This window comes from Prosopis cineraria, unplaced genomic scaffold (genome assembly GCF_029017545.1).
Source record: "Prosopis cineraria cultivar Desert tree isolate PC_DT_omini unplaced genomic scaffold, ASM2901754v1 PC9, whole genome shotgun sequence".
In the NCBI taxonomy this organism is placed as follows: Eukaryota; Viridiplantae; Streptophyta; class Magnoliopsida; order Fabales; family Fabaceae; genus Prosopis; species Prosopis cineraria.
Genome location: NW_026555340.1, coordinates 27,788,229 through 27,816,186, shown reverse-complemented (window position 1 = coordinate 27,816,186; position 27,958 = coordinate 27,788,229). Strand labels below are relative to the sequence as shown.

Here is a 27,958-nt window from a genome sequence, read left to right as displayed (position 1 = left end):
TTCTATAAACTCTAAACCTTAAACCTCCACCTCCTAAAAAAAAAATGTCACACAAAAAAAAAAGATACTGCGCCTCCGAAAAAATATATAATAATTTCCTTCTGAAAAGAACATCTTACATGCCATAATATTGAAGTTAGCTTCCCTCTTCCTAGCCTCATCTTAACTTCTTCACCCTTGGATCTCAATTTCAATGGTTGAGATTCAATATATTATGTTATTATATTAAATAACAACTAATTTTTTTGAGCAAATAACAACTAAATTTAAACTAATAAATTTAATAATCTTATTTAATATGACTATTATAAATATATTTAATATAACAATAATACATTAAATCTCAACCTTTTGAATTGAAATCCAAAGGTGGAGAAGCTAAGAAGGATTGGAGGATAACGGAAGCCAACTCTATAATATTCACCGATGACTGTCAAATTACTTAAAATCCTGCTTCTATTTGTTGACCACCCAGAAGTGCTTGGATCGAGTGTTCTTGTTCAAAGCCAACGTAACAATCTGAGACTAAAATCAGTTTCATACCCTGTAAATCAAACAAAAAAATTAGAAAAATATACCGACAGATACTCTTGATCAAAATAAATCAGGATACCCAAAGTTTAGTAAACAATATTAAAGTCCAATTAAATTTATAAACAGGCTATTTGCCAAAAGAAAAACTATCAACAGGATTGATTGCTTCTTAAGAGTAATCACAAATTATATTGATATAAAATTTACGGAAAGTCATGCAGTTTATAAACCACAAACAGTGCGATTCACCTTAAATTTAAAAAGAATTGGCACATAATTAGCAGTATTCAATTTGGAAAAGAGATTGAAAAAAATGGGAAACCGTAAATTGGTCCAGGCAAAGCCCACCCATAATAAGAAGTCCTCTTGAACTAAAACAAAAACATCATATCTACGTCATAATGACGTTGGATCAGCTTAAAGTCATCTTAATTTAATTTGAAATTGCTTAAAAATAGAAATAAAACAGGTCAAATTGAAAGGGATCGAAGGACCACAATTTGGGAGGGAGAAACCGTTTTCACCTGAAAAGCAGCTGGAGTTTGCGGTAACTCCATAGAGGTGACTAGGTGATCGGAAAAAGAAACCCTTTTCAAAGCATATAGCTCAGACGTAGAGGTGTTACCAAGAACCAACCACCATTGTTCATCTTTTATCTGTATTAAAAAAGAATTATTAATTACAGTTTAAAACTACTAATAAAGAACAACGCAAGAACTTCACCTTAGGGAATCGAGGCACAAAAGCTCTAGAAGAGTGTCGTCTAGAATTCGTCTTCTCCAGTCTGATGTTCAAAGTGTGGGACCTTCCACTGTCAGTGTCCTTCCCCTGAAGCTTTACTTTCATTTTGACACGAGGGAAGTGCTGCAGATCCTGGGTTCATCAAAAAGAAAGCACAGATAAAAGGCGAAATGCAAGTCTAATTTGACAAAGACCATTGATATGCAGGACAGGAGTTACTACTTAACGCGTAACCCATCAACCACTTCCCTTCCATCATGTAATGTTGGTTCGTAATAAAAATGCAGGAGTAACGTTCTTTTGGCCAGTAAAAGAAACTTATTAATTACCATAAAAAGTTCTTTTGATAAGGGCAACTACCACATATACGCATTAATAACCATATACATGATCCAAGAAAGTCAAAAATGTTTTCTATAATTAGATTATTTAAATTTAACATTAGAAAATACATTTCAATTTTAGTATTTGATAAATAGAAGAGGCAAAAAAATTAGGACATCGATTGGACAAACATTGAAATATGTCAAAACCTAGATTAGCCAGGAATTTTTTAAGTGTCACAATGTAACTAATGTGCCAGTGACAATTGTTGGACATGGACGTGGACAACTCACAAAACTCGCAGAAACCCATAATAGCTCGGTGGTTCCAGGTACAAAATACAAATTGACAGGTTTTTCTTTGCAAACGAATTGCTTCTTCAAGCAAAAAAAAAAAAAAAATGTAATGATCAAATTCTCCATCATGCAGGATTCACGTGGTTTTTTTAATATTTTACCAAATGCAACAGACAAATTGTGCCTTCTTTTTTCCATCACTCTGCCATCTAGATTTACAATAGCACATATTCACAATTTAGAACTAGTATGTAAACAGGAAAAATTTCTATTAAGAAAAAGGAGGAAACGTTATTAGCACTTTACCTGATATAATTTTGAAGCCGGGAAATTTCCAGTTACAGTCTGCAATGCGGCCTTAGGAATATCTAGAAGTTGCTGTACAGTAGAAATTCCATTTCTGCTTAGTGAACTTATCAGATCAGCGTTCATGGATGGCAACATCCACAAGGCAGAGTCCTCATCGAACCACAAACCCTGAAAGGAAATCATGATATTTAAAAGAATAAAAAGCAAAGAATATTCCAGATGAGGAAGATAAACAGTTAATGGGCCAGAAACCATCCTTGAATACTGTGTGTGTGTGTGTGTGTGTGTGTGTGTGTGTGTGTGTGTGTGTGTGTGTGTCATAAGTAGTAATCCAAGCATTATTTTTGCCCAATCCATAGGCAACTACATTATGAGCAAGAGTTAAATTCTGCATTATCCATAGCTAGACTAATAAAAAAATGGATTTAGAGATGCAATGAATATTGGATATGTTGTGTTCCCTCTGCTTTATCAAGTGACGATGGGAAATCATCAAAAAGTGGCGTGATCAATCGAATAACAATATTCTTGTTCCCTTCAAACATAAAGAAATAGAAGAAAAAACAATAGGTATTGTTTTCTTTTGCCTTCACATTTGAGTCCAAGTACTCCTTTGCATTTTCCTCATCACATAAGCAAAACACTTGGAACTAAATAACAATATTTAAGAACTTCATAAAAAAGTGTTCCTCTAGGTTTTTATGACTTTGCAGGTCATGTAACCTCATGTTTATGGGGGCAGTATGATGATCCATGTAGTCAGATTCTGATATAAATAAATAATCCAGTATAATAGGTCTATGCTGAGCAAAAGCACATCAGCATTTATTATTGGATGAGTTTAGGGGAAAAAAGTACGCAGCGGATCCCCCCCAAAAAAATTACAATACCTGCATGACCATTTGCAGAAGATGCATGCAGGTAATTGAGCTTGAAAGCCAACCGCTGTTTGCACATATATCAATCATGGCCTGAATTATACGTATACTCTGATCTAACACTGATTTTAAGTCTGTAATATAGTCACTGATTGGTAACTCCAATTGCGAAAAATGACCCTGAAACCCAAAAAAATTTTACAATTAGAGATGCAAACAAAATAATCAATGAAAATAAAAGAATTGTAGCATGCTGAATTCCTGCTTCAGACACAACTGACCTGAAATAAAAGATTTGCTTTGACATGAGGATCGTCTAAACGATTTTTGTCCACTGGGTATTTAACCTTCTCAGATAATGCTTCGTTGTATTTTTCCTATGGCATAAGGATGATGCAGTATAGTCAACTTTCATGAATGAATATGATTCTAAGAGCTTTATCAACTAAATGTAAAAGGTAAATGTAACAATGATCAAACTATGAGAATGATTGAGGAAAAGTAGAACAAATAACTTTAAGTCCAGTCAAGAGGGGTAGAAGAAGGCTAAAGAAAACACTTTTAAAAGTTGTTGATTGAAGCCTTTTAATTAACAATATTTTTAAAAGCTTGATAAATGATAGAGCACAATAGTATTGTACAATTCATATAGCCAACCCCACCTAGTAGGATAAGGCTTGTTGATCAAACTATGAGAAAGGGGAATAGCCCACAAGTTTAGATGGCGTTTTAATACATTAATGATTCATCTTTTAATGCATGTCCAAAATGTATTGCATCCCCAACAGACATTAAATAAGGTCTTATTAAGAGCCAATTTAGAAAAAAACAATACCTCATTATGGCGCACAGGGAGTTCATCAAATTCGGAGGCAGCAGATAAAATATGCAAAAACACCTACAGCAAAGATCTTTTACTGTTATTCTATTTTTTAGGTAAAATATCTTACACGGCAATTTCACTTAACAACGAAGAAGCATTTTTTGAATTAGAAAGACACCAAAAAGACAAGAGAAGGGGGAAATTTTAGGAAAAAAGAAAACTTACTTCAAGTGATGTATTAGGACCAATGTTTGACCCAAACATAGATACTGTCATGTAGCTGAGATAATACTGAGATGCTATCGAACCAAGCATCATTGGCTCCACCTCATCTTCATTCATTTTGATGCATCCACTATCTTCCAGATCCTCAAATGTGTTCTGCACTAGGCTGCCAAAAGAGAATGACTGATACAGACAATATCTCTAACAAGGTTCAGTACGATCCAGAGTTTATGGCATTACCTAGACAAATATGAACTCACAGTTTCAGGTTCTGCGTTCTCCAATCCATAGTAGGCAGGATTGACCACCTAATAAAAAATCTATTAAGCATGTTTGCAGAACCGATTTACTACAATGGCTGAATCTATGATCAACTTCTGTTCAACATAAGATATGATGATACAAGGAAATGATTGGCACAAGCTAAGATATTCTCAGAAGCAATTAAAAAATACTATAAATTTTCTGTAAACAGTTGCTTTGAAACAGAACTAGATTACTAGTTACATTGCTCATATACGACTGTTTGCATAAGAAAATGAAAATAGATAACTCGTGCATTCCATGTTAGGCGTGTTATAAGGTGGCAAGAAGATGACAAGAATAAGCATAGAACGTATCTTCAACTAAATATGAGGGAGGGGTTTCACCCAAAAAATTAATAGCATTCTGATATGGAAATCATAAATGAAATGCTTAAGTTTAAATTTGACTTGACAAGCATATGACCTTTCACCCCTAACCACTTTTCTGTATCATCTAATTATAGTAAAGTTCCCAAACTTACAAGCCTACGGAATAAGTAAGTCCATGTAAGATAATGCACTGCATCTTGTTTGTGGCAGATTGTTTGAGAAACAATTTCTGCGTTAATGTGATCATGCAACTGCTCCCTCAGACTGCTCTCAACAGGAAAAGGCTCATACAAGAACTGCAAAAATACACAAAATTATTCTAGTCCCCAGACGATTCAGGTATGGACAATTATAATTATCAATATCAAATTTGACCTTTTTATAGAAACTCTTCTTGGGTTCATGAACAAGAATGACTGCTTTCCCATGCTGATCAAATTGAGGACGTCCAGCACGACCCATCATTTGCAATATATCAGTTATAGGAAAATCAACATACCTCTTTGTCTTCCCATCATAATATTCTGTCCCCTGCAAAAGAAACGAAGTATTTTGAAAAGGTGTAATAAATTCAGAGAGACAATAATACAAAGTCTGACACTACACATATCATATGCCAGAGTAACATACAAATAAATTAATTTTTATTGTTACAAAGGGTACACGTACAACAAAGAAACAGTAAAGGTGTACATGGGTCAAGAAAAGCCAATACATAATCATGACTAAGACTAGAGAAAAAGTGACCAGCAAGAATCCAAGAAATAATACAAATATTTTTTTCACAAGTTCAGCCTTGTATGTGAATACCCCAATTCATAGCAACCTCAATATATCAATAAATTAGAAGCCATTAGATTCAGCAGACCATTGTGCCATCTCCCAAGGATCCTCCTAACAACTGGCACAGACCAGATTAAGCCAGACATAACTCTTCTAACATGAGCCTAAGATCAATTCTAAACTGATCAATCAAAATTCACCTATCCTGACAGTTGAAGTAATCATGTAAACCTCAGTCCTTAGTATTCTGGAAGTTACAAGCTACACATGACAATTTGAGGGTTAGCAATACAAATGATTAGCAATACAAAGTACTAGTTCATCTATAGGTCATAAATAGACGTCTTTGCATTCACAAGTCTGATAAAAGCCTAAAATTGTAACTTGAAATGCGATGGGACCTAAACCACTGCAACAATCAAAACACATAGAAGAAAACATAGATGAGTGGAAAAAAGGCAGAAAATGGGACTACTGGTCCAGAAGAAAAGAATCAATTAAGACAGAAAAGTGGAGGAGCACACAAGGTAGTCGTGATGAAAAGTTAAGAGGGAGCAGTTAGGAGTTGTTGATAGGGTATATATAAGAGGAAAACTGAAGAGAAGCGGGGCACTTTGGGTCAAGTTTTTGGCAGAGAGAACCAACCTTTTGAAAGTTGGCAAATCGATTATTTGCTTGTGCAGTATGTATTTAAGCGTTATGCTTATCTTATTTGCTATTGTTTTGAAACCATGGCCCATGTCTTCAGTTCTAGCAGTGTCCTTTGTAATTTATGTACTGCTCAGGACTTTGTAGCAGAGATGCATCAATACCCTTTGCATCATTTTGCGTTAGTTGCCGTGTATCTGCATTTTGGGTGTACTAGGGTGTTGGATTTTGAAGGGAATCAGCCGTAAGCTGAAATAGTGTAATAATGTGTTCAGAGGAATAGTAAAAACTCAAGTTCCGCAGCTGGTTTAATTTGTGAGACAGTAAAACCTCAGGTTTCCCAATTGGTTTGATTTCAATTTTTATTGTTGAGTTTTGGCTGAGACTTCACTGGTTGCTAACAAAATGGTTCTAACATGGTGGTGGATCTCTTATGACAGAGATCTAGAGTTGTATCCTTGCCAGCCCCAGCCTCTAGTGAAACGAATTAAATTTTGGCACATGTTATAATAGGCCTCTACTTCACACAGTTTAGACTTTTGGATAGACATAGATTCTATGATAGAAACATTTCAAGACATTCAAAAACTAATAATATCAGCAAGTTCTTAGCAATGCACTGAAAACACCAGTTTATGTGAATGAAGGGAATAAAAGTGACTAGTCAATTACCCTTCCATAAAAATTATATTGGTTTCAAACATTGTTTCGCAGATATGTGCAGCAGTTTGAACAATTGAAGTTGTTACTGATCCAGTAAAATAAAAGCAAACATGACCAGGACTAAAAAATAAACAATATCAACTGGGCCATATGGATAAAGACATTACTAGATATGGATAAAGAAATCACTACAAGTTCACCTCTTTCAGATACTATTCTTCCCCCCACCCCAAAAAAAAAAAAAAATGAAAAAGGGAAAGAAAGTGCTAGAATCACCTTGATAATCACTAGATGAGCTGGAAGATTCACACCCCAAGCCAAGGTGCTTGTACAAACCAATACCTACATTGACATCATAAAATACCTAATAAGTCAAGTGAGAGCCAGAACATGGTTTTGACAGTGCCAATTTTTAAGTCACAAATGTTTGCCTGAATCTTGTTGTTTGCAAATAGCTCCTCAATCAGTGATCTGTCTTTGTCATTCAGACCTGCGTGATGTAAACCAATGCCAAATTGTAAAGTATGCCTCAGGTTCTGATCAGTAACTTGAGATAGAACCATTTGTAGTGCTTCTTCTGGCATATTGAGGAACTGTCTTGGAAGTTCATCTGAAGCAGCAAACTACACTCACAGAGAAGAAAAATAAATAGAAGTTCAAATGTTTACTGCTCCCAACATGAGATTAAAGTTTCACCTGAATTAAGTCCAATGCAGTAAGTCTTGTCTGTCGTCGTGATGAGACAAATATGAGAACTGGCTTTGCTGGTGAATGGGTGCATATTGCAGCATAAGCTGGTTTGTTCATACTGTTCATTCTTGGGCAGTAATACTTCCCAGGGTATCCCTGCGACATGAAGAACAAGTAATACTTATGGGCAACATTCTCTTCCACTTCTGATAACAAACAACCATGAACAACTTATAATTAAATTTCACTGAACCATCCATACAAGAGATTCAATAACAAAATCTGCCTATGTTATATATCTAGTCTCAAGCGCAGGTAAAAGAGGAGAGTTGTGTTAAGCCCTCAATAATCAGCGTAGAACTTTGTTGAATCTCACATGGATATGAACAATAGACATTTTAATGCTAATGCTAGGTCGTTGCCTGTAAATAACGCGCTACATGCTCGAGTGCAATGACAAGTGAGTTAGAGCTGCTACATTGGTGCCCAGATCTAGTGTTAAATGAGCAAGGGCTACCGTGTTATTCTAGACAAGTGCGGCTAAAGAAGTTAGTCCATGTGAGCAAGATCAGCTTTGGCACTTGGAATATGGGGACTTGAATTGTAAATCTGTAAAGGTGGTAAGAGTTATGATTAACAGAAAAATTAACATCTTATGCTTGCGGGAAACTAAATGGCCCGGTGAATAAGCTAAGAATATTCAAGGTTTCAAACTTTGGTATACTGGGAAAGTAAGCACACACAACGAGGTGAGTATTGTTGATAAGGAGTGAAAGAAGAATATGGTAGAAGTTAATAGAATTAGAGATAGAATTATTCCCTTAAAAATGATTGTTGGATGAGAGATTGTCAATATTATTAGTGCTTATGTAACTCAAGTCAAAGTAGAAGTTAGTCTTAAGGAATTATTTTGGAAGACTTGGAGGGGTTGATTTAACACATACCATAAAATGAAAAGATCTTTATTAGATTAGACTTTAACAATCATGTCAAGAAAGAGACATGTCATTATATGAGAGTGTACGGTAGTTTTGGCTTTAGGGAGCTAAACAATAAAGGACAATCTATTCTTGATTTTTTTTTGGCGTATGATTTTAAGATTGCCAATATTTTTTTCAAGAAGAGGGATAAACATCTCATTACTTTAAAAGTAGAGCCTCAAGGTCATTGATTGATTTCTCTTTGATAAGGAACACGAATAGAAAACTTTGTAAAAATTGTAAGGTGATTCCTGGGGGACGCTGTAACGACACAACACAGGACCCTTGTTCTTAATGTGCGTATTATGAGTAAAAACCAAAACTGTCAACAAGTGCTAACTCTAAAGATTTGGTGGTGGCAATTAAAAGGTGAGAGGTGAGAAATTTTCAAGCGAAATCTTTTGACTGAAAGAATTTGGGAGTCCCAGGGAAGCACTAGCATCTTATGGGAAGATATGGTTAGAAAGATAAGGAAGGTTGCAAAAGAAATTTTGGGTGAATCAAAAGGTTTTGATCCGAGAGAAAAGGAATTTTGGTGGTGGAATAATTGTGTATAGGAAAAAGTCACATAAGAAGGAATGTTTTAAAGCCATTTATCCGTGCAATAATAATAAAAATTAGGAATGGTATCGTATGGCTAAAAGAGAAACTAAGAAGGTGGTAAGTGAAACTCGTTCTAAAACATTTGAAGAGTTTATAGTCTTGGAACAAAGAATGGAGAATGAAAAATTTATGAAATTGCCAAGAGATTTGAAACAAGTAAAATGTATTCCTCCAGTCCTCTTTATAAGTCAATTTTACCAACCTCACAAATATCAATACGAAAAAAGTAAAAGGAATAAAAGTGCGTAAAATTCCAAGTATGCCCCAATATAACAAATCTAAATAGTGATGTTATGTTACTTTTTCTCTCTCATAAAGGGTAATTTTAAAAATACCTTTCAAATATTACCTAAAAAACCATGTCGTGACTTATAAATGAAACCAAATAGACTTTTTAAAACGTGCCTTATAAATGGGATCACAGGGAGTGTAAAGGATGAATGGGAAAATGTTTTGTTCACAAATGGTGATATTGAAGGTAGATAGGAGACTTACTTTTCTAAATTTTTCAATGATGGAGGGGGTTCATCTAATAACTTGGAGGATTTAGTAACTTCTAAAGGAGGACAAAATTTATCATTCTATCTAAGGATATGCGATTGTGAGGTAAAGGAAGCTTTAAAGAAAATGGCAAATGATAGAGCTAATGGACTTGATTGTATCCCTAGGGAAATGTAGAAATGTTTAGATGAAGAAGGGATATGATGGTTAACTAAGTTATTTAATGTGACATTACAATTCAAAAAAATGCTTGACGATTGAAAAAAAACACCTTAGTTCCTAAGTACAAAAATAAAAAGAATATTAAGAATTGCACTAATTATAGAAAAATTAAACTTATGATCATACAATGAAATTGTGAAAAAGAGTAATTGAGCATAAGTTGCAATTGGAAACTGTTATCTCTAAAAATCAATTTGGCTTCATGCTAGGTAAAGCGACTACAGAACCAATTTATCTACTAAGGAGATTAATGGAAAAGTATCAATGCAAAGGTAAAGATTTACATATGATTTTCATTAATTTGAAAAAACCTATGATCATGTACAAAGAGAAATACTTTAGAAAGCATTAGAAAAAAAGGGTGTTTGGGTTGCCTATATTCGAGTTATACAAGATATGTTTGAGGCGGCAACTAGTATAAGAACGTCTGACAGTGAAACAAAAAACTTTCCTATGAGGATTGGACTGAATCAAGGATCATATTTAAGTCTTCATTTATTTCACTTAGTCCTAAATGTTTTGATTGAGCATATTCAAGAGGAAATCCCCAAATACATGCTTTTCGTGAATAATATAGTTCTTATTGTGTTGACAAAAGAAGATATTAACTGTAAACTTGAGTTATAGAGAAAGACATTGGATTCAAAAGGTTTCCATCTGAGTAGGAGCAAAATGGAGTACTTACATTGTAATTTTGAAAAAAGATCAATGAGTAGTAATTTGAAAGTGAAAATAAGCGATCAAATTATACCTTAAGTGAAAAAATTTAGATATTTGAGAGCTATTATTCAACATAATGGGAAAATTGATAGAGATATTGCACATAAGATATAAGCTAGGTGGTTAAATTAGAGAAAGGCTAAAGGGGTTATTTGCGATCGTAAGATTTCTAATAAACTTAAAGAAAAGTTTTATTGAACTCTTATAAGACCAGCAATATTATATGGTAGTGAATGTTGGGCTCTAATACAAGAACATAAAGTTAGAGTAGCAACGATGAGAACATTGAAATGAAGTGTGAACACACACGTAAAGATAAAATCCGAAATCAGCGGATATCGAAAAAAGTAGGCGTTGCACCTATTGAAGGAAAATTAGTAGAAAATCGTTTGAAATGATTTGCACATGTACAAAGAAGATCACGGGAGACACGTGAGGAGATTAGAACATATAACTTTAAGCCCTATCAAGAGGGATAGAGGAAGGCCAAAGAGAACACTTTTAAAAGTTATTGATTGAGACCTCTTAGTTAACAATACTTCTAAAAACTTAATAAATGATAGAGCACAATGGCATCGCACAAGCCATATAGCTGACCCCACCTAGTAAGATAAGACTTGTTGTTGTTGTATCTATACAAGAGTTAATCAAACACAATCACAAGAAAAATTAAAGTTTGTTGGATATCACACCTTATGACTTAACCAAAAAATCTCACTCAAATATCTTATCTCTTTTTTATTATCGCATGTTTCTGTTGCTAGTAGTTAGGATTATTGTTCTGTTTTTAAGATCTTATTTGAACTTCATAAATCCTATTATCTTAGGTAAGTGAGAAAGGCTTGGTGCCTCAAACATGAATTTATAGCATAGCCATGATCTAATAACCTTGATGGGCTGGGAATAAAATTTGTTACAGCCAATTTCAAATTTCATTAAGTATATGCTACAGCTTCCTATAGTAAAGAAAAAAAATTACATTCTCTTTCTCAAGTTGCAGTTTCTTTTTTGTTGCATTGTATTGCATTGATTCAATTCATTATTTCAAATTTTTAAATTCACAAGGTGCTCTGGTTCTGTAAAGTAGAAGAAATGAAGGATTCTGACAGCACTCTTAAGGTAGGAGAAAGAGACGGACAGGTTTGAAACAGATGGACGAAGATTTATAGGTATTTCATATTTGGACACAACATAAGTCCGAGTACACCCCTCACTTTCATTAATCCCTTCTTCACTGTTTCATTTGACCAACACAACTGCAAGCAATATTCCATAAAATGGGCATGCAAAGCCATAAGCTAGGGAGCACTGGGATGACTTACCTGAATATGAACTTCCAGAGGTACAGGCCTAACACTTGGCTTGAAATTGAAAAGTCCAATATCCTCAACCCCCAACCAATCAGCCAAATCACTGTGTTACCAAAAAGGGAAAAAAGTCAAATTATTAGTTTATCCAAAAATTTCCCAACAGATACTTTCTTAGGGTGAGGATCCATTCATACAGAAGATCAAAATTAATCCCCCCAAATACACAGAAGTACCATAGAAAGTTTGCATTGCCAACATCAATCCATCAAAATATAACAAATAAAGTACAACAGACTTTTGTTCACCAAACAATACAATCAATCTATACATGCATGGACATATATAAAGTTTAGGACTCAGGAAATGGGCAAGTGAATAAGAAGAGGGATTCTCTCATGAAGTGTATTCAGAGGAAACATACCCAGCATTAGCTAGAGCGGTAGAAAGACCTATAAACCGTACAGCACGCTCTGTTTGAGATGATATGTATCTCATCCGAGAAACAATAACCTACAAACAGAAAAGTCCTCAGTTGAACAACGAGGATGAATCTACAAAACAAGCCAAGAAAACTAAAATACACAATTGAATTTGTTAAACCAATGGGTTAATGCAAAATTATGATAAGTGATTAAGTTTCAGAACAAGGAATGGTTTGTGCTTATTCCTTACTTAAAGCCCAGAAGGTTTATGTGTTAAAGGAATTGTTAAGGATTGTGATAGAACTATTCATTGGCATTTACCTAATAACTTAACTTGAATGGTGTTTAGTAAAATTAAAGCATGTTTTTTTTTACTAAGAAGTTTAAAAAAAGAAAAGTAACGGAGATTAGAGGGATAATAAATTAATATGTCACCAGTTCACAAACATATACCTCAAGGATAGGCCCCCGATCAGCTCCCAATAAGTGAATTTCATCCAATATCATAAGTCCAACCTATTGATCAGTGCCAGGAAAATGCAAATGTAAAATGGATAGCATTGAAAATATAATTAATTATTTAGTATGTAATGTAATACTTTATTCAGACCAACTCAGCTGCTCAAGACATGTATAAGAACGAACCTTTGTGACATAGCTTCGACTATGCCAATTACGGCTAATACCATCCCACTTTTCAGGAGTAGATATTATAATATTTGCTGACAAAAGGGCCATCAAATCTGGTGTATAGTCTCCAGTCATTTCAACCTGATAGACCCATAACACATTATTATCAAAACCATATGTTTATGTATATCATTGTTTGAAAATCAGTCAAAACAGATTAATACCATCTTTTTCCCTAGCTGAGATACAAGACGTTTTTGCCAATCATTTATTCTTTCCCTAACAATAGCCTTCAAAGGTGCTATATAAATAACCTGCATTTTTTGACAGCGGTGAGCTCAAACTTCATGAGATTATGTGGAAAGTGGCAGCCTCCCAGAATGTTATTTTCCTCAGCAGTAATGCATCACAATAAAATTAAACACAATGCAAACAAAATGTTTCACCACCCAAGAAACAAACACTAAAGGTTTGAAAAATGTATCATCAGCAATCAACAGAGCATAGGGCGCCAAGAAAAAAAAGGTCCTACATTTTGATTTGCTTATAAGTAAGTAATCAAAGACTTGAAAAAGGTGATAATGCCTACTACACTGGAGGATATCAGTAGTTACAGGCATAAAGCAGATGCAGCTGATCATTGCTAAGATGATAGTAGACAAAAAAAAATGGAGGACTTTTTTTTATTCTTCTTGCATTAGAAGGTGTTCTTTTCCTTGCATGTATAAAAATAATGAACTACATACTTTCTCTGTTCACAAGGTTATATCAAGATATTTAAATGCTTGTCACTCCTCCAAAGTTCAACCAGTATGTTCTTTCAAAGAAAACATCAATATATATTGTTTAATAATTTTTCTGCAAATTCAGTACCATGACTATATGCTCTCAATATGATATAACAAATTTAAGTGCAAACCTTCATATCAGGCTGAGTATTGAACAACGCAGCATAGCAAGCTCTGCAGATATAGTTTTTCCACTTCCAGTCGGAGCTCCTAAGAGAACATTATTGTCCGTGTGATACAACGCATGAAATGTCTGCCTAGTCCAGTAAGCCATAAAAAGACAGCCTTCAAGTGTTAATATATCTAGAATTCATGATGCGTAACCTAATAAACCTTGTAGTAAAGCAATTTAACCAAACCTGTGTTTGTATAGGATTAAAATGTGAAAATTTATATAAAGCCTCATAAGCACTGTTTTGAAGAGAAGTCACTGGGAGAGGTTTTAAATCAAGGAGTTCTGTATGAGCAGTACGAGCCTGAAGACAGCACAGTTCCGTTGTAATTTGTCAGATAAATGTTCTACGAGAAGCCAATTGTCATAAAATTGAGCTAGAGACGAGATAAATAAACATAAGCTACCTCAGGTAGTGTTAGATTATGAAAAGATACAGTGTAGAATGCCTCTGCACCCAACCAAGAATCAGAAATGGCATGAATGTAGTATTGTGGTGGATGTGGTTCAAATATTGGCACAGTGAAGGAAAGCTTATGTGGTTCTCCCCTAGCCATCCTCTTTGTCATTGTGAAGAGTTCTGAGTGGTAGATGTGATCATTCTCAGAGTCCTGCTTGAAATAGTTGAGCATGCACCCAAGTTAGTGTTAGAGTACCAGATTATCAATAAGTGAAATATTTAATGACATGAACAGATGTTTCAAGGGAAAGGTGGACCCATGATAAGTGACATTAACAGCAAAGTACAACAAATCGTGACATCCAATATGCACTTGCCATTTGCCCATGGAAATTGTAAATCTTTAAGGTTGCAGGCTGGATAAAAGTGAATACTAGTGGCACATGGCCAAGACTTATGCACACTTCAAGACTAAAGAACTCTCAGCACATCAAGATATCCGACCAATTAAGCGTTTCTATTAAAAATATGGCACATACATACAAGAAGATCACAATAAATCAATCATAATTTGGATGGAGTCCTTGCAAATTAAGACTTGGAACTAATTTTTATTTGCTTTTTCTCAGTTTATCTGTATCTGTATTTTACAAATGGAAATGAAATTATTGGTTATTTGCTCATCTAGCATACACCTAGCACTGCAGAATTATTATTGGAAAATTTGAGCAAAGCATTAAGACTTCAAGTGATTCCCAGTTGGGGGGAAAAGAATTCACCCAAGCACAGCCTAAGAAATAATAGAAAAAGGGCATCCTCAAAAGACAAATCCGTTGTAGGAACACCTCAAAAAGTTTTTGATAGATTAAGTATTCATGTATCCTTGATCTTCCTTTAATGTTTTATTATTCTTGTACAAACAATTGAAGGGCTATCATTTAATCATTGACTTATTTTCACATCTATGCATCCCCCCCCTTTTTTTTTGTTGGTGTAATCAAAGAATGTCATGGATGGTGTCTTATATCCGATCCTGTTCTTCTGAAGTATGATAAAAAAATTGACTGCCTCAATTCATATCATACTGAATCCCAACTGCAGCACAAGGGACTGTGGAAGGTGGGGCTACAAAGGGGGAGTTCTGAGCAAAGAGCATAGCCAATGTGAAAAAATAGTCCAGCATTGTTTTAAATTGGATTCACAATAAATATAATATCCAAACCAGATTTAATTTATAATGATCTATTAATTTCATAATTATATAATCCAAAAAAATTTGGTCAACTGATTATTAATGTTTCCTTTGATTTCTCAATATTGATGCCCCTATCCTATGTTCATTGCTTTGAGTAGGACAAACAACTCCAGCCTTAGATTCTATACCCATAATAATTTGCTGAATGATCATAATTAACCATGCATCATAACTGGACAGGTTTTCACAATAATTCAGGAATTGATTAACATGACTGATGATCCCAAGAAAATCTAATCGGAAATATTCTCAAGGCATCACCTCTACAAGAATCCACCATCGTTCAGCAGCGCCATGAAAACGATCTTTCCAAATAAAATCAGGAGTTATGACCAAATCAATCTGTAAACAACAATTTACCTCCGAAATTGGATTCAAAAGAAGATATTTGGCTGTAAAAGGAACTGCAATCTTGAGTATTCAGAAAAGAAACGTTTACCATGGTATTACCTTCAAGACAGTCCTGGTTATAGGACTCACAGTTGCTGATAACTGGATCGATGGAAAATATCCAAGGTATTGCTTGATCAACTAATAAAATAAAGAGAGAGAAAAAAGTTAACTATTTTTTAACATCTATGTTCAACTCCAAAGGAATCATTGAATGCTATCCTAAAGGTACATACCCTTCCTCCAGGCGCATATCGAATTAATGCCCCAATTTCTTTTTCTTCCATCTCATAAAGGCGATCCAAGTCAGCCCCACGTTCTTCAAGCTTTCGCAATATCTAGACCACCCAAGAGAGATTATCACACACTAGAATGAAACATAGCTTCAGAAGTTAAGAGGAATAGAATAATCAGGACAGACTTCTGCAGAGAGGTCCCTGTCAAATTGCCTAAGGGGATGTTGATGCGGCCAAATTTGACGATCCACAGCTTTGCAATATTCCAACATAAAAAAGGTCATCTCACACCATCCTCTCCGCAAACAAATCTCAAACAAAGCCCTCATTATACGAGCCAAACTAGCACTTATATATGCAGCATCAGATACCAATGAAAAAGCATCTATAGAGCCTCGAGATATGTATAACTGCAAACCACAACCACCATTATTTACACATGTTTTGGTACAAAAACAAGAAAACAGAACCAGTTGTGATCAAAAACCTGAATCAGAATAGAAATCTTTCCATGTTTATTGGATGGACCACCCTTAATGTCTAATGGGCATGATGTTCGTGCTAACATCTCTAGCTCATTTTGTTCTTCTTCTCGGACAACAATATTCTCAAATTCGGAAGAGTGTGCAACCATGTTTATCACCTAGAGTGGCACAAGGTAAAAGCAAGTGTGAAGGGACATAGTAAAAAATTTAGAAAAATAATTTTGATCGAGACTGAGATGAAGTTTCCAAAAAAGACTGAACCAAGATGGAAAATGACTAATTATCGATTGCCACGTCTTATCCAATCTTATAGTACAACCAGTGGACTATATGTAAGCAGGAGAAGGTACTTCTCAAATAGTATATAACAAGCATGAGCAGAAACCTTTAACAAGAAAGAAAATACTTAATTCCCAAAACCCAAAAAGAAAAGAAAAACAACAAAACAAAACAAAGAAAGAGAAACAGAGTAGAAACCAATAACCTCACTATCGTTCATATGACGTCTCAGCATTTCATTGTATGTTTCAACACTGGAATACTGAATGTAAAAATGACTTGCAATGCGACCAAGCTCAGTACAGTAAAAATTCCCACTTTTCTCATCAAACCGCATCATTTTTGCTTTATCAAGTGCACGTGCAGCCTCAATTACAAAAGATCTTTGCTTAGTACTCAAAGAAGGATCTGCCATAACCTAAACCAAAAGCACATTTCAGATCATATCTAGAATTATTCAACATATATATATATATATATATAAACGTAACCAAGTAAAACAAGGTCAAAATGAAAAGTGAGAGGAAACAATAGAAACTCTGTGCACTGAAGCAAATTATTAACTTACAAGTTTGGAGTGATGGTAACTATGTATTATGTTTGGGGAGAAAGATAATGAGTTTATTGATAAGAAGAGAGAACGAAACACAGAAATAATACAGAAAGTGATCCCCATCAATCAAGGAGGGGGGGTGATCAAACACTCCTTGCCTCAAGAATAACTGGTGGAAGACAGGGAAAACCAAATCAATTTTCTCTTTCTAACTAGCAGGTTCCCCCAGTCCAAGGGGTAGAAAGAGGCAGGGTGGATACTTAGGAACGCATAAATGGCATCTGATTTCTCAAAATGCTGACGAAAGAGCCCTGAAAATCTAGCAAAACCATGTTCTCATGACTCACTGCACCCAAAAACACAATCTTTGATAAAAGCTTCTCCCTGTCTAACTTCTCTCATGTTTCAAGTTAAAACACTCATCTAATTTCTAACTTTAACACAGCCATATTCTCATAACTCAGCGCACTCAAAAACACAATCTTTGATAAAAGCTTCTCCCCGTCTAACTCTTCTCATGCTTAAAATTAAAATACTCATCTAATTTCTAACTTTAACACAGCATCTACTCTAGATAATCCAAAATTTATAATCATATGGAAATACTAATTAACTAGTGGTTATCTTTGCAGTCGTATTAATCTGGTCAGTCAAAAAAAAAAATTTCTTCCAAAACATAAACCATTAGGAAAAATAATCCAAGTGACTAAACGTCAGAAGGGGTAAGACTAAAGGGGTAAAAATTCCATGCATTTTTCAACATCAGGCAAGACTAAGGGATACATAAAGAAATTACCTTACAAAGAAATTGTATGTCAGAGATAAGAGGAATATATTAGCGTGGCACGTGACACAATATTAATTACCTCATCCCATCCAATACCATATGCCAAAGGATTCATTCTCATCCTTATGAAAAGATATGTATAGCCAAGCCAAGCACAAGCTTCCTTAACATTAGTCACAGTACCCAATGCCACCTCTGCATTTAAATTATCTTTCAAGGAGCTAACAAACTGCAAATAATAAAAACCCACTAAGCAAATGGTGCCCAATTGATTTAGAACATTTTTCAAACTTTTATTTTAGGATAAAAACACCATGTGCATTATCAATGTGCAGCAAGCTAGAGTCCAAGAACAGTAAAGAGAATGGCTGCCTCAATGTAATCCATAAAGTACCTGGCTTTCTATAGGAAGTTGACTTGTCAGTAGGCGGAGATAATATGCTAGCTTGTCATGAGATGTAATAATGATACCTTCACCACTTTTGTCAAACTGAGGCCTCCCAGCCCGACCAAATATCTAGAGTGAAAATGTGATAGAAATGGCACTTTAACTATTGATTAAGCCAATATAAAAGCATGCATACTTCACATGTACTTTATGAGGAAATTCGTGGTCCTACCTGCATAACATCAAGCATACCCAAATCCCGCCACCCACCTGCTTTGGGATCATACAATTGGGTGCCCTGGAGAATGGCACGGTTCAAATCAAATTTTGACATGAAAGTAAATCAAGACCACCAAGAATCTATGGGGATATAATATTAAAAACTAAGTTGCTGTTGTAAAATTGTAAAGTAAAAGGTAAACCCAGTTAGCTATCTACATAATATTCAACTTACATACTAAAATAATAAGGGTTAAAGTGCATTTTTGCCCCTGCACTTTCTTTCAAGGAGCACTGGGTACCCTATACTAATAAGTGAGACATTTGTTTTCCCTAGACCTCTTTCTAGAGGAGCGAAAATCCCACTGGAAAATGGTTTAGGAGAAAAAATGCCTTACTTACTATTACAAGGTGCCCCATGCTCTTGGAAAGAAAGTACAAGGTAAAAAATGCACTTTAACCCCTTGAAATATACAAATAACAATGGGAACATGATTCTTCTCAAGTCCCTAAGGAGCTTCCAAATATTAATGATTTTTTTTGTGAAATAACTAAAATTCCCCCAATTTAAGATAAAAAAATAAGATAAAAAAATAAATATCATTGACTACTTTATTTTAAACAATAACTACTTGTCTTCTAGCAATAACTAGAATGAAACAACCAATTACAACTTTCCTCGTGCAAGTTTTTTATTCAATGAAGTCTAAGTGTTACAAATATTCATGACTGCTGTAGTTTAAATAATGATTACTTTTCTCCTAGCAATGACGAAAATAAAACAAGGAATTACAACTTCCCCTATGCAACATTGCCAGAAGAAAAGTAGTCATTTCTTAAATAAAAGTAGTTACAAATCACAAATATTTACTTTTACATTAAAGTGCATTTCTGCCCTTGTACTTTCCTTCATAAAGCACTGTTAGTACAGGGTGTCCTGTTATAATAATAATAATAATAACATGCTACAAGATAATGTGAAAGCATTAAGGTTTCAAATTTCAAAATCTGCCTCATATGATGCAAAAATACATACGTGCATTATGACATAAGATTAAGGTAAAATTGCACAAACCTTGATGACAACTGTGTGAGCAGGTAGATTGACACCCCATGCCAAAGTTGCTGTACAAACAAGTACCTAAAAGCAAAAAAAAAAAAAAGCATAAGTATATAAACTGCTAGCAAACTCTGAAAATCTAAGAAGAAATTCTACAAAAGGAAAAGCTCTACTTTCAGAAGTCCATCAGAGAAAAGCCGCTCAGTTAGCCCTCTATCTGCACGTAACATCCCAGCATGATGAATGCCCATCCCAAATTCAAAAAGTTCAACAAGATCTTTGTTTCTGGATTTAATAACTTCTTTCTGGAAAGCATCAAATTGACAACATATAAGAAGAGATAACACAAGAAGAACCAGAAGAATGAAGAACATCTTTCAATTACCTTAATAAAGGAATATTGCGGGTGTTCATTATTCCTAAAGAGCTCCAGGTCATCATTCTTACGTGCAAGCTCAACCTATTGAACACGCAGATAAATGATGGTACGTAAACATGGAACAGACTACTACTTCTATTAGGAATTGCCATATACAGATAAAGAGCTTCTGAAGGTAACTAGCAAAGCTACAAAGCATACATGCATATTCAAATATTCAAATTACAAATACAGTTAAGAAACAAACATTCATTACTTGGAAATGCCCTCAAAAGGGCTAGCGTGTACAGAAATATGCTAAATTAAACATTAAGCGGTGCAAAAGTATGCATGCTCATTCAAGAATAAATGTTCACACTGAAGGAACAGCTTTCGTCCAACAAAAAAAAAATGCTAGTCACTTTACCCCTTTGCAGTAAAAAATAAAGAACAAAGCTGCACAGAGAATCAGAGAACAAAGGAACTGATCAAATCTTGATCCCCCATGTACACATACAGGGGGGGCATGACAGAAATTTCCCCTTCAATAACAAGTCAACAAAAAGATTAAAGAGTTTAAAGTTCCCCAACATACAGGCAAAAGAACTACAGCAGGTAGCGGACTATACAGAACATCCTAATTCATAAACCAGAACTATATAAAACGTCTGAATTTACAAACCAGTTTCTCAGCCGTTTTTGCAGTGTCTTTCCGTGAATGGACAAATACCATTGCCTGATGACCTTGCCTAATAGAATCAACAACCTGGCTCAAACAATAGCACCAAACAAAGCAAATTAATCATCATAGCAAGATGTAATATGTTTAGAGCTGAAGTGAGGAGGAAAGAGACCTTCTTGTAGCATATCTCATTCAACAGTTCAATACGTGCTGCAAAGTTTTGCTCACTAATTCCAATATATTGTTGAGCAAGGGGAACTGGGCGGTAGCTAGAGTCAAAGAAAAAAAGTCCTGTTTCGGGATTCACTCTCAAAAATTGTGCAACCTGGTGATAACAGTCATAGCTTATAGACACTTCAGCATTCAGCATGTATAAATAGAGGTAATAAACATAAGTATATATTACTGGGATCAAACACCTCTAGGTAATTAGGAAGAGTTGCAGAAAGACCCACAATGCGTATCATTGTCTGAGTTGATTCAACCTGGTTTTTTGAAAGAAGAAGCAGAGAAAAAAGGGGGGAACGACAGGTCAATCCAAGGCCCATTATCATGAGGAGCAAGTAAATACTGTGAGTAAGCATAGTCCTATCACCAAGTAATGGGATTGAAGCGTATTTAATGTATTGAGAACCATGTCTTTTCTGTGTTTCTTCATTAAGGACACTTTTAATACTTCTTTTGGTATTCATTTTTATTTTCTTGAATAATATTTTTTATAATGTAGAAATTGGGCAAGAGTTAATTATTCCATTCACAATCAAGGCTATTTATCTAGGTTTAACCACAACAAATCTCGGTCAATCCCTAGAACCAGACTAAAAATATATTTAGAAAATCTATCAGAATCCTATCAAATGAATGATAAGATATAATAATAAAGGCTGTACAATCAATTAGATGGCAGACTAATACACTTGAAACCCAAATTCCTTTAGGCTCCGTCCCCTTGGGCCAAAGTCATCCTATTCCAACATATAAGATAATGACGATGACAACGACGACAAGCCTTACTGGCTCCTACTAGGCAAGATTGGCTACATGAATTGCACAACTTCATTGTGCTCTATCAACAACTAAACCTTCTAATATTACATTGAAATATGATGCACTCCTTCTTACTTGTAACTGAAACTAATTCAAAAAATAAATAAATTATCAGTCACAGAGGTTTTACCTGTCGTAAAGTCCTAGCAACTAGAGCCTCTATTACAGGACCTCTATCATCATTAAGTAAATGCACTTCATCAATTATTAAAAGCTTCACAAGCATTGAGAGCGACATATCACTGCTCTTGCGAGTAATAACATCCCATTTCTCTGGTGTTGTCACTATCATCTGATTCAAATGAGGGAAAAAGAAGATGCTAAGTTCCCATGCCTGCATAGAGAAAACCTAAACCTACAATTTTGATAACAAGAAACCTGAGTTTCTTCAAGTTCACTTTTAGATAGTTGCATATCCCCAGTAAGCTCTCTGACGGTCATATTCAAAGGAGCTAATCGTTTGCTGAATGTTGTTGTCACTTCTGCAGCCAAAGCCTATAAATGACTATTAGTAGTAAACGACAAAAGGTTTAGAGAGCAAAAAGAAAACTCAATAGAAACATCGAATGAAGAAGAAAAGCTTCCAAATACCTTCATTGGGGCAACATAAACAATCTTAAATTCGCCTTTGTGCAAGTAACCATCCCTGAAGTGCTGCCCAATCTGAATATAAAAAGAAAATACATAATTGGAGGATAGAAAATCCTCCTATCATCAATACAATAATAATTAATAACGCAGTCATATTTATATATATATATATATATATATCCCATTTGGAAGACAAGGCTTAAGTCATGGACCATCCTGTCATTTGAGAAGATATTTGAGAAGACCTTTCAGTCTTGAAACAAAAAGTATATTCCCTCCATTCAAAAATGTAAGACATTTTTAATCGAATCTCACCCTCAATAAAGTAGTTACTTATCTTCAAACTAACACTATCTTTCTATATTTACCCCTATGTAATAGAGTATTTCACTCTAAAATAATATAAAGTAATTATTCAATAGGGACACTTTTGGGGGGGAAAAGCACTGATTACACCTTAAAATACTAAAAATACCTTACATTTTTTAATATCAAACCCCTCAAAAAATGTCTTACATTTTTAAACAGAGGAAGTAGAAGTTTCAAGGCAATTTTTAATTGCAAAGAGGAGGATTACAAATGAGAAGAGAGAGGGAGGGAAAAGATCTTTCCAATCCTTTCAAAGATCCAAAAGAAACACCCACTAAAAAAACGAATTAGATTAATTGGACAAGGGGTCCATAAAAGCCCTCCTGTCCCTAGAAGATGCAAATGAAGAAACTACTTATATTTTTGTTGTTTTTCATTCAACATTTGGCCAGAAGTTTATTAGTTTATAAGTATTATCCAAGCTTGCCAGGTTTTCAGTGTAGTTGCAGCTAGAGCTTCATACTTTTCAATAGAATTACTAGTTGTGGGCTTTCATCATATACTTTTGTTTTAAAAACCAGTTATTGGACATACATAATTCCATAAATTTATAAATTATAAGGAAAACGTAGTGCCTAGAGTCCACAAGTTTTTCATTGGATTCAGAGCCTTGCTAACAGTCAAGCGAATTTCTTGATAACTTCATTGATCCAGTGATCTACACTTCTAGCCCAACAAATCAGTCCTCAAATCCAAAATCATTCCAAGTTACACAGAAATACAAAATTGAGTATACTGCAATTGAAAACTTAACATTAATCAATAAAGAGATGGAAGAACCAGCCTTTCTCATCATTTCTCATTCATCAGAAAGATTGTGACACATAAGTAGTCACTCATACCAAATATAAGGAAATTAGTCGTGAGGATGATTAGTTTGGTCTATACCATGAATTGCAACAGATTGGCAAGGAATTGGAGTTGATAATGAGTTGACTATTGAAACAAGGTTGAGGATGGTGCAAGAACGCAAGAAAAAATGCACATCACAAAGCTGTTCTGAAATATGTGGCATTTTTTTTTTCCAATCAACAAAGGTGCACTTTTTGCAACATGGATAATGTGTCAAAAGTTTGGCAATCCATTATATTGCACTCCCATTAAGATAATGATCAGAAGAAAACATCAACTTAAAGCATTGATTTTAGGCAATGTGAATGAATCATACAGAATTTAAAACTGTCAGCACAAGTACATTGGAAGTAAGTGACTATTCACCTCGTGTAGGATTGAAATCATAGCTATATTAGTTTTGCCAGCTCCTGTAGGAGCACACACCTGCAGAAACATCAAAACCGCTTACAACATATTAAAAGAAACAGTAAAAATCATCTTTTTCTTTTTTGCACAAGTGATATTCTTAAACAGTTATTACTTAATACGTATCTTTGGTATTCTGTTATTAACTTCCTGCAAACTTAAAACTATAGCAAAACTAGAGCAAAGATCACCCACTAGTATGTTTTCATTTGTGCCATAAACAGCTTGAAATATCCTGCTTTGAATACGATTTAGTGATGTGTAGCCATGGAAAGCAGCTTGAGCAAAGTCATCCAATTCCCTGATCTCAATCTGAAAATGGATAATTGTAACAGAAATGCCTATAAGGAATTATCTTGATCAACAAAGCCTTACCATTAAGATCATTTTGAGGTAGTTGTAAAATTTTCCACATAATAAATAAAAGATAAAGTGATAGACAGTATGCAAAATGCGGAAGAGACAAGGTATCAGCTAGCAATTATTAAGATACAAGTTTCAATGCAAACCATTCCTGAACCACATCAACTTCATAAATAAACTGCCAAGAGACCAATCTCTCATTTCATATGTTCATCAACTATTTACATACAGCAGTTAAAATTATATTTGCCTCATAAGAATAGAATTTAAAAATATATACCAGCTTTTCTCCAGGTTTCATTGGTGCAGTTGGTCTAGGGGGAATAATGACCTCCTCATACCCCTTAAAATGCTTCCTAACAGTTCCTTGAGGAAGAGCAGTGACAGCTATTGACTGATTCTTATCACTAGAACCAATCGTGTCATCAATTAAATTTTTCCTCTCACTTGCTTGAAGTAAAGAAGAAAAGTCTGCTGCAGACAAGTCACCATCACCAGCATGATCTATTCCACGTCTATTTCGCTTTTCCTCCTTGCGTCGGAGTTTGTCAATTTGCCTTTCTGACTCTGTTTGAACAGTTACCTGAAAAAAAAAATATAAGTTCATATGAGATAGTATGTCACTATAGAGTATATACAAGTGGAAAAATCTAGATGACAATAATTAACAAGGTCTATACCTGAGTCCCATAACTAGGCATTCGCAACTGAGCATTTGAAGCATTTTTGTCAGACTTCAGCACTGATAAGCCATGATGGATGGCATCTACAATCTCCTTTCGATGCTGCAATTGGACATAACGTCAACTATAATGCAAGTAAATTCACAAAAATTTAGATGAGAAGCATGCATTTAGTTTTGAAGCAAGAGTTATCAATAAACAGAAAGTACTGTAGCAGTTATTTCAGCCCATGCAAAAAAAAAGTTTAAATTTCCCAAGCAAAACCAACACTATTATACTTAAAAATTCAAATCTCAAAACATATAAAGCAATTACTTGAATAGTCAGAGGAATATACTAAGATCCAGATATAGCCACTGATGTAAGTAAACAAATCAACTGTCTCCTCACCAATATAAGGTCTTGCACCATTTCAAATGAACTATCACCAACAAGATCCAACAAATCTCCTGCTATCTTCACACAGAAAAAGAAAATTTTAGACACTGCTGTGATTTTTATACCTGATAAAGAAGTTTAACATCAAGCAATACCTCTTCTCCAGGCTTTTCTGAGTCAAGCACCCTGCAAATGGTCATTGCCAGTTCATCTTGAGATAGCCGCAACACACTATTCCTAACTATCTTATCACATGCATCTCTTAACCAACTCAAGTTAAACTTTGCGCCATCCACAACAGAATGATCTATTGGTCCAATATGACCATAATGTCCTTCTTGAACAGCTAGAGGAGCAGTGCCTTTGTAATCCATCATATCCTCAATGTCTAAAGTCACATCAATTAAGAAACGAGCTGGTGCTACAAAATTAAAATCAGCTCCAAATTCTAAATTCTCACTGGCATCAAGATTTCTTTCTATATTATCGCTAGGCTGCACTCTGAGTAGTGTCTGTGCTAGAGATGCAACTTGCCTCAAGTTGGCATCAGCAACTGTATGACCAAGGAGTTTTCTCAATTCTAACCTGCAAAACAATTTCACATATCAGGAGTCAGGGTTCTCTAGCATATGCTATGTTCTCTCTACATTCAAGACTAACATAAAAACGGATCAGAATTCCGTATTATGGAATCAGCATTTCGTGAGATGCATATGACAGTATACAAGTTTCTAGTGCACTGGGATGTAAGATAAAACATCCTCCTAATAAAGAGAACCATATACAGTTGAACAATTACTTTGTTCTTGCAAAGCACAAACTTGAAATTCCAAATTACACGTTTGAAATTATTTTGCTATGAAAAAATGATAAACCAGAAGAAATTTTTGTTCACTGTCTTCCATAGTGATGGAAAACCATGAGAATATAATTCATAAATTCACTTGAATTCAGAAACTGTTCGAATATCAGAAAATGGAAAACCATGAGAAAACAATAGACAGCCCATGTAATGAACAAAGTGAGCGCTAAATCCCTTCTGCTGCCATTTTCTTTCAAAATTATGGCAGCCAATAGTCCACTACTTACTTCTTATCGGATATTATTCTATCAATATCATCCTCCTCCATCTGACTGCAGAAGAGATGGTAAAGAGTCAGTACCACCTCGTGGAACTCTTCAGAGGACGTTTCTCCATCAATCAACTCCACTACCGCTCCTATAAACTGTCTGTATGCATGTCGCACTTCTGATGAAGCTGCTTCACCAATCCATCTCATGTAAACATCTTAGAGTCTGATAATAGTTACGCCACTAATTGAACATACTACTTCATCGCTAACAACTGCACATACCTTGTTCCCATTTATAAACGATCTTCCGTGCCAGCACAGAGTCGTCAATCGAGTTAGCAGAACTATATCATAAAAATTAAAACCAGAGTGTTATTAGCATTATACTACACGATGAAACATGAAACGAGCAAATTATTTAATACTGGACAAACGAAGCTAAAACCAAGTGTATAAACCAGTGATGTATAAACGTCCAAGCAAGGTAGCCAAAACACTCATAAGATTCGAGTTCACAATGGATGGCAAGCAAAATGGACAGTCTGGGATGAATTGCAATAACATTATTGATGTTACTGTTTTACCGCGCAAATTTTCTTAGGAACTGAACAGAACATGAATGAAAGCATAATCTGAAAAAGAATTGTTCTCTATATCCGAATTACTTGTGAGACTCTCGATTTTGGAGTATATGCTTGCGGTGAAGATACGCCCGATCAACATCAAACGGGCCTCTGAGAGAGTTTGTTAGCCGGGGAATCTGAATCAACATCGTTGAAAGATAGCTCTGACAGCTCCTTGAGCCCTGGGCAAACTTGAAGGTATCAGGGAAGCATGCGAATGGCCTTGATATCAGCCTCCAACAACTGAGAATCGAAGTATGTTACTTTCGAATTATTTCATTTTGTTGAGGCCGCCTGGTTTTTTCTGAATTTGCAGTGAACAATTTCCGGAGCGAGTTTTATATTTGAAAAAATTGACAATTAAGCATATGAGGATATTACTTCCAATTAAGGGTAGTAAAATTTTAAAATTTTAATTAAGAATCATGAGATAAAAAAAATATAATTTATCTTAAATATCCTTACATGAGGTGAGATTTATTAATTCAATTTAAAAAAATTATTAATATATATTGTGAAAATATAAAATTTCAACTTGAGAATTCACTAACCTGACTTTAAAAAACTTTTAACGTATATTAT

General features: G+C 34.8%; 1 protein-coding gene across 1 annotated transcript; it reads right to left on the bottom strand.

Annotated features, from left to right (window-relative positions):
* Nucleotides 1-81: 81 nt before the first annotated feature.
* LOC129320286 (DExH-box ATP-dependent RNA helicase DExH14) lies at nt 82-27,670 on the bottom strand. Its single transcript, XM_054965658.1, is given in 50 exon segments — nt 82-544; nt 1,059-1,190; nt 1,258-1,407; nt 2,202-2,372; nt 3,095-3,262; nt 3,364-3,459; nt 3,918-3,980; nt 4,131-4,296; nt 4,371-4,438; nt 4,918-5,061; nt 5,141-5,296; nt 7,136-7,201; nt 7,291-7,482; nt 7,556-7,705; nt 11,898-11,988; nt 12,307-12,395; nt 12,761-12,823; nt 12,953-13,078; nt 13,162-13,251; nt 13,857-13,882; nt 13,885-13,978; nt 14,085-14,201; nt 14,305-14,508; nt 15,814-15,894; nt 16,003-16,083; nt 16,179-16,280; nt 16,364-16,588; nt 16,666-16,821; nt 17,148-17,360; nt 18,362-18,511; nt 18,677-18,799; nt 18,903-18,968; nt 19,965-20,030; nt 20,123-20,254; nt 20,335-20,409; nt 20,990-21,073; nt 21,162-21,314; nt 21,409-21,474; nt 22,167-22,328; nt 22,415-22,531; nt 22,628-22,699; nt 24,215-24,274; nt 24,452-24,568; nt 24,900-25,202; nt 25,300-25,404; nt 25,693-25,758; nt 25,836-26,265; nt 26,770-26,938; nt 27,036-27,097; nt 27,419-27,670. Coding segments are annotated over 50 exon segments (6,267 nt in total). The 5' UTR covers nt 27,526-27,670; the 3' UTR covers nt 82-442.
* Nucleotides 27,671-27,958: the final 288 nt, after the last annotated feature.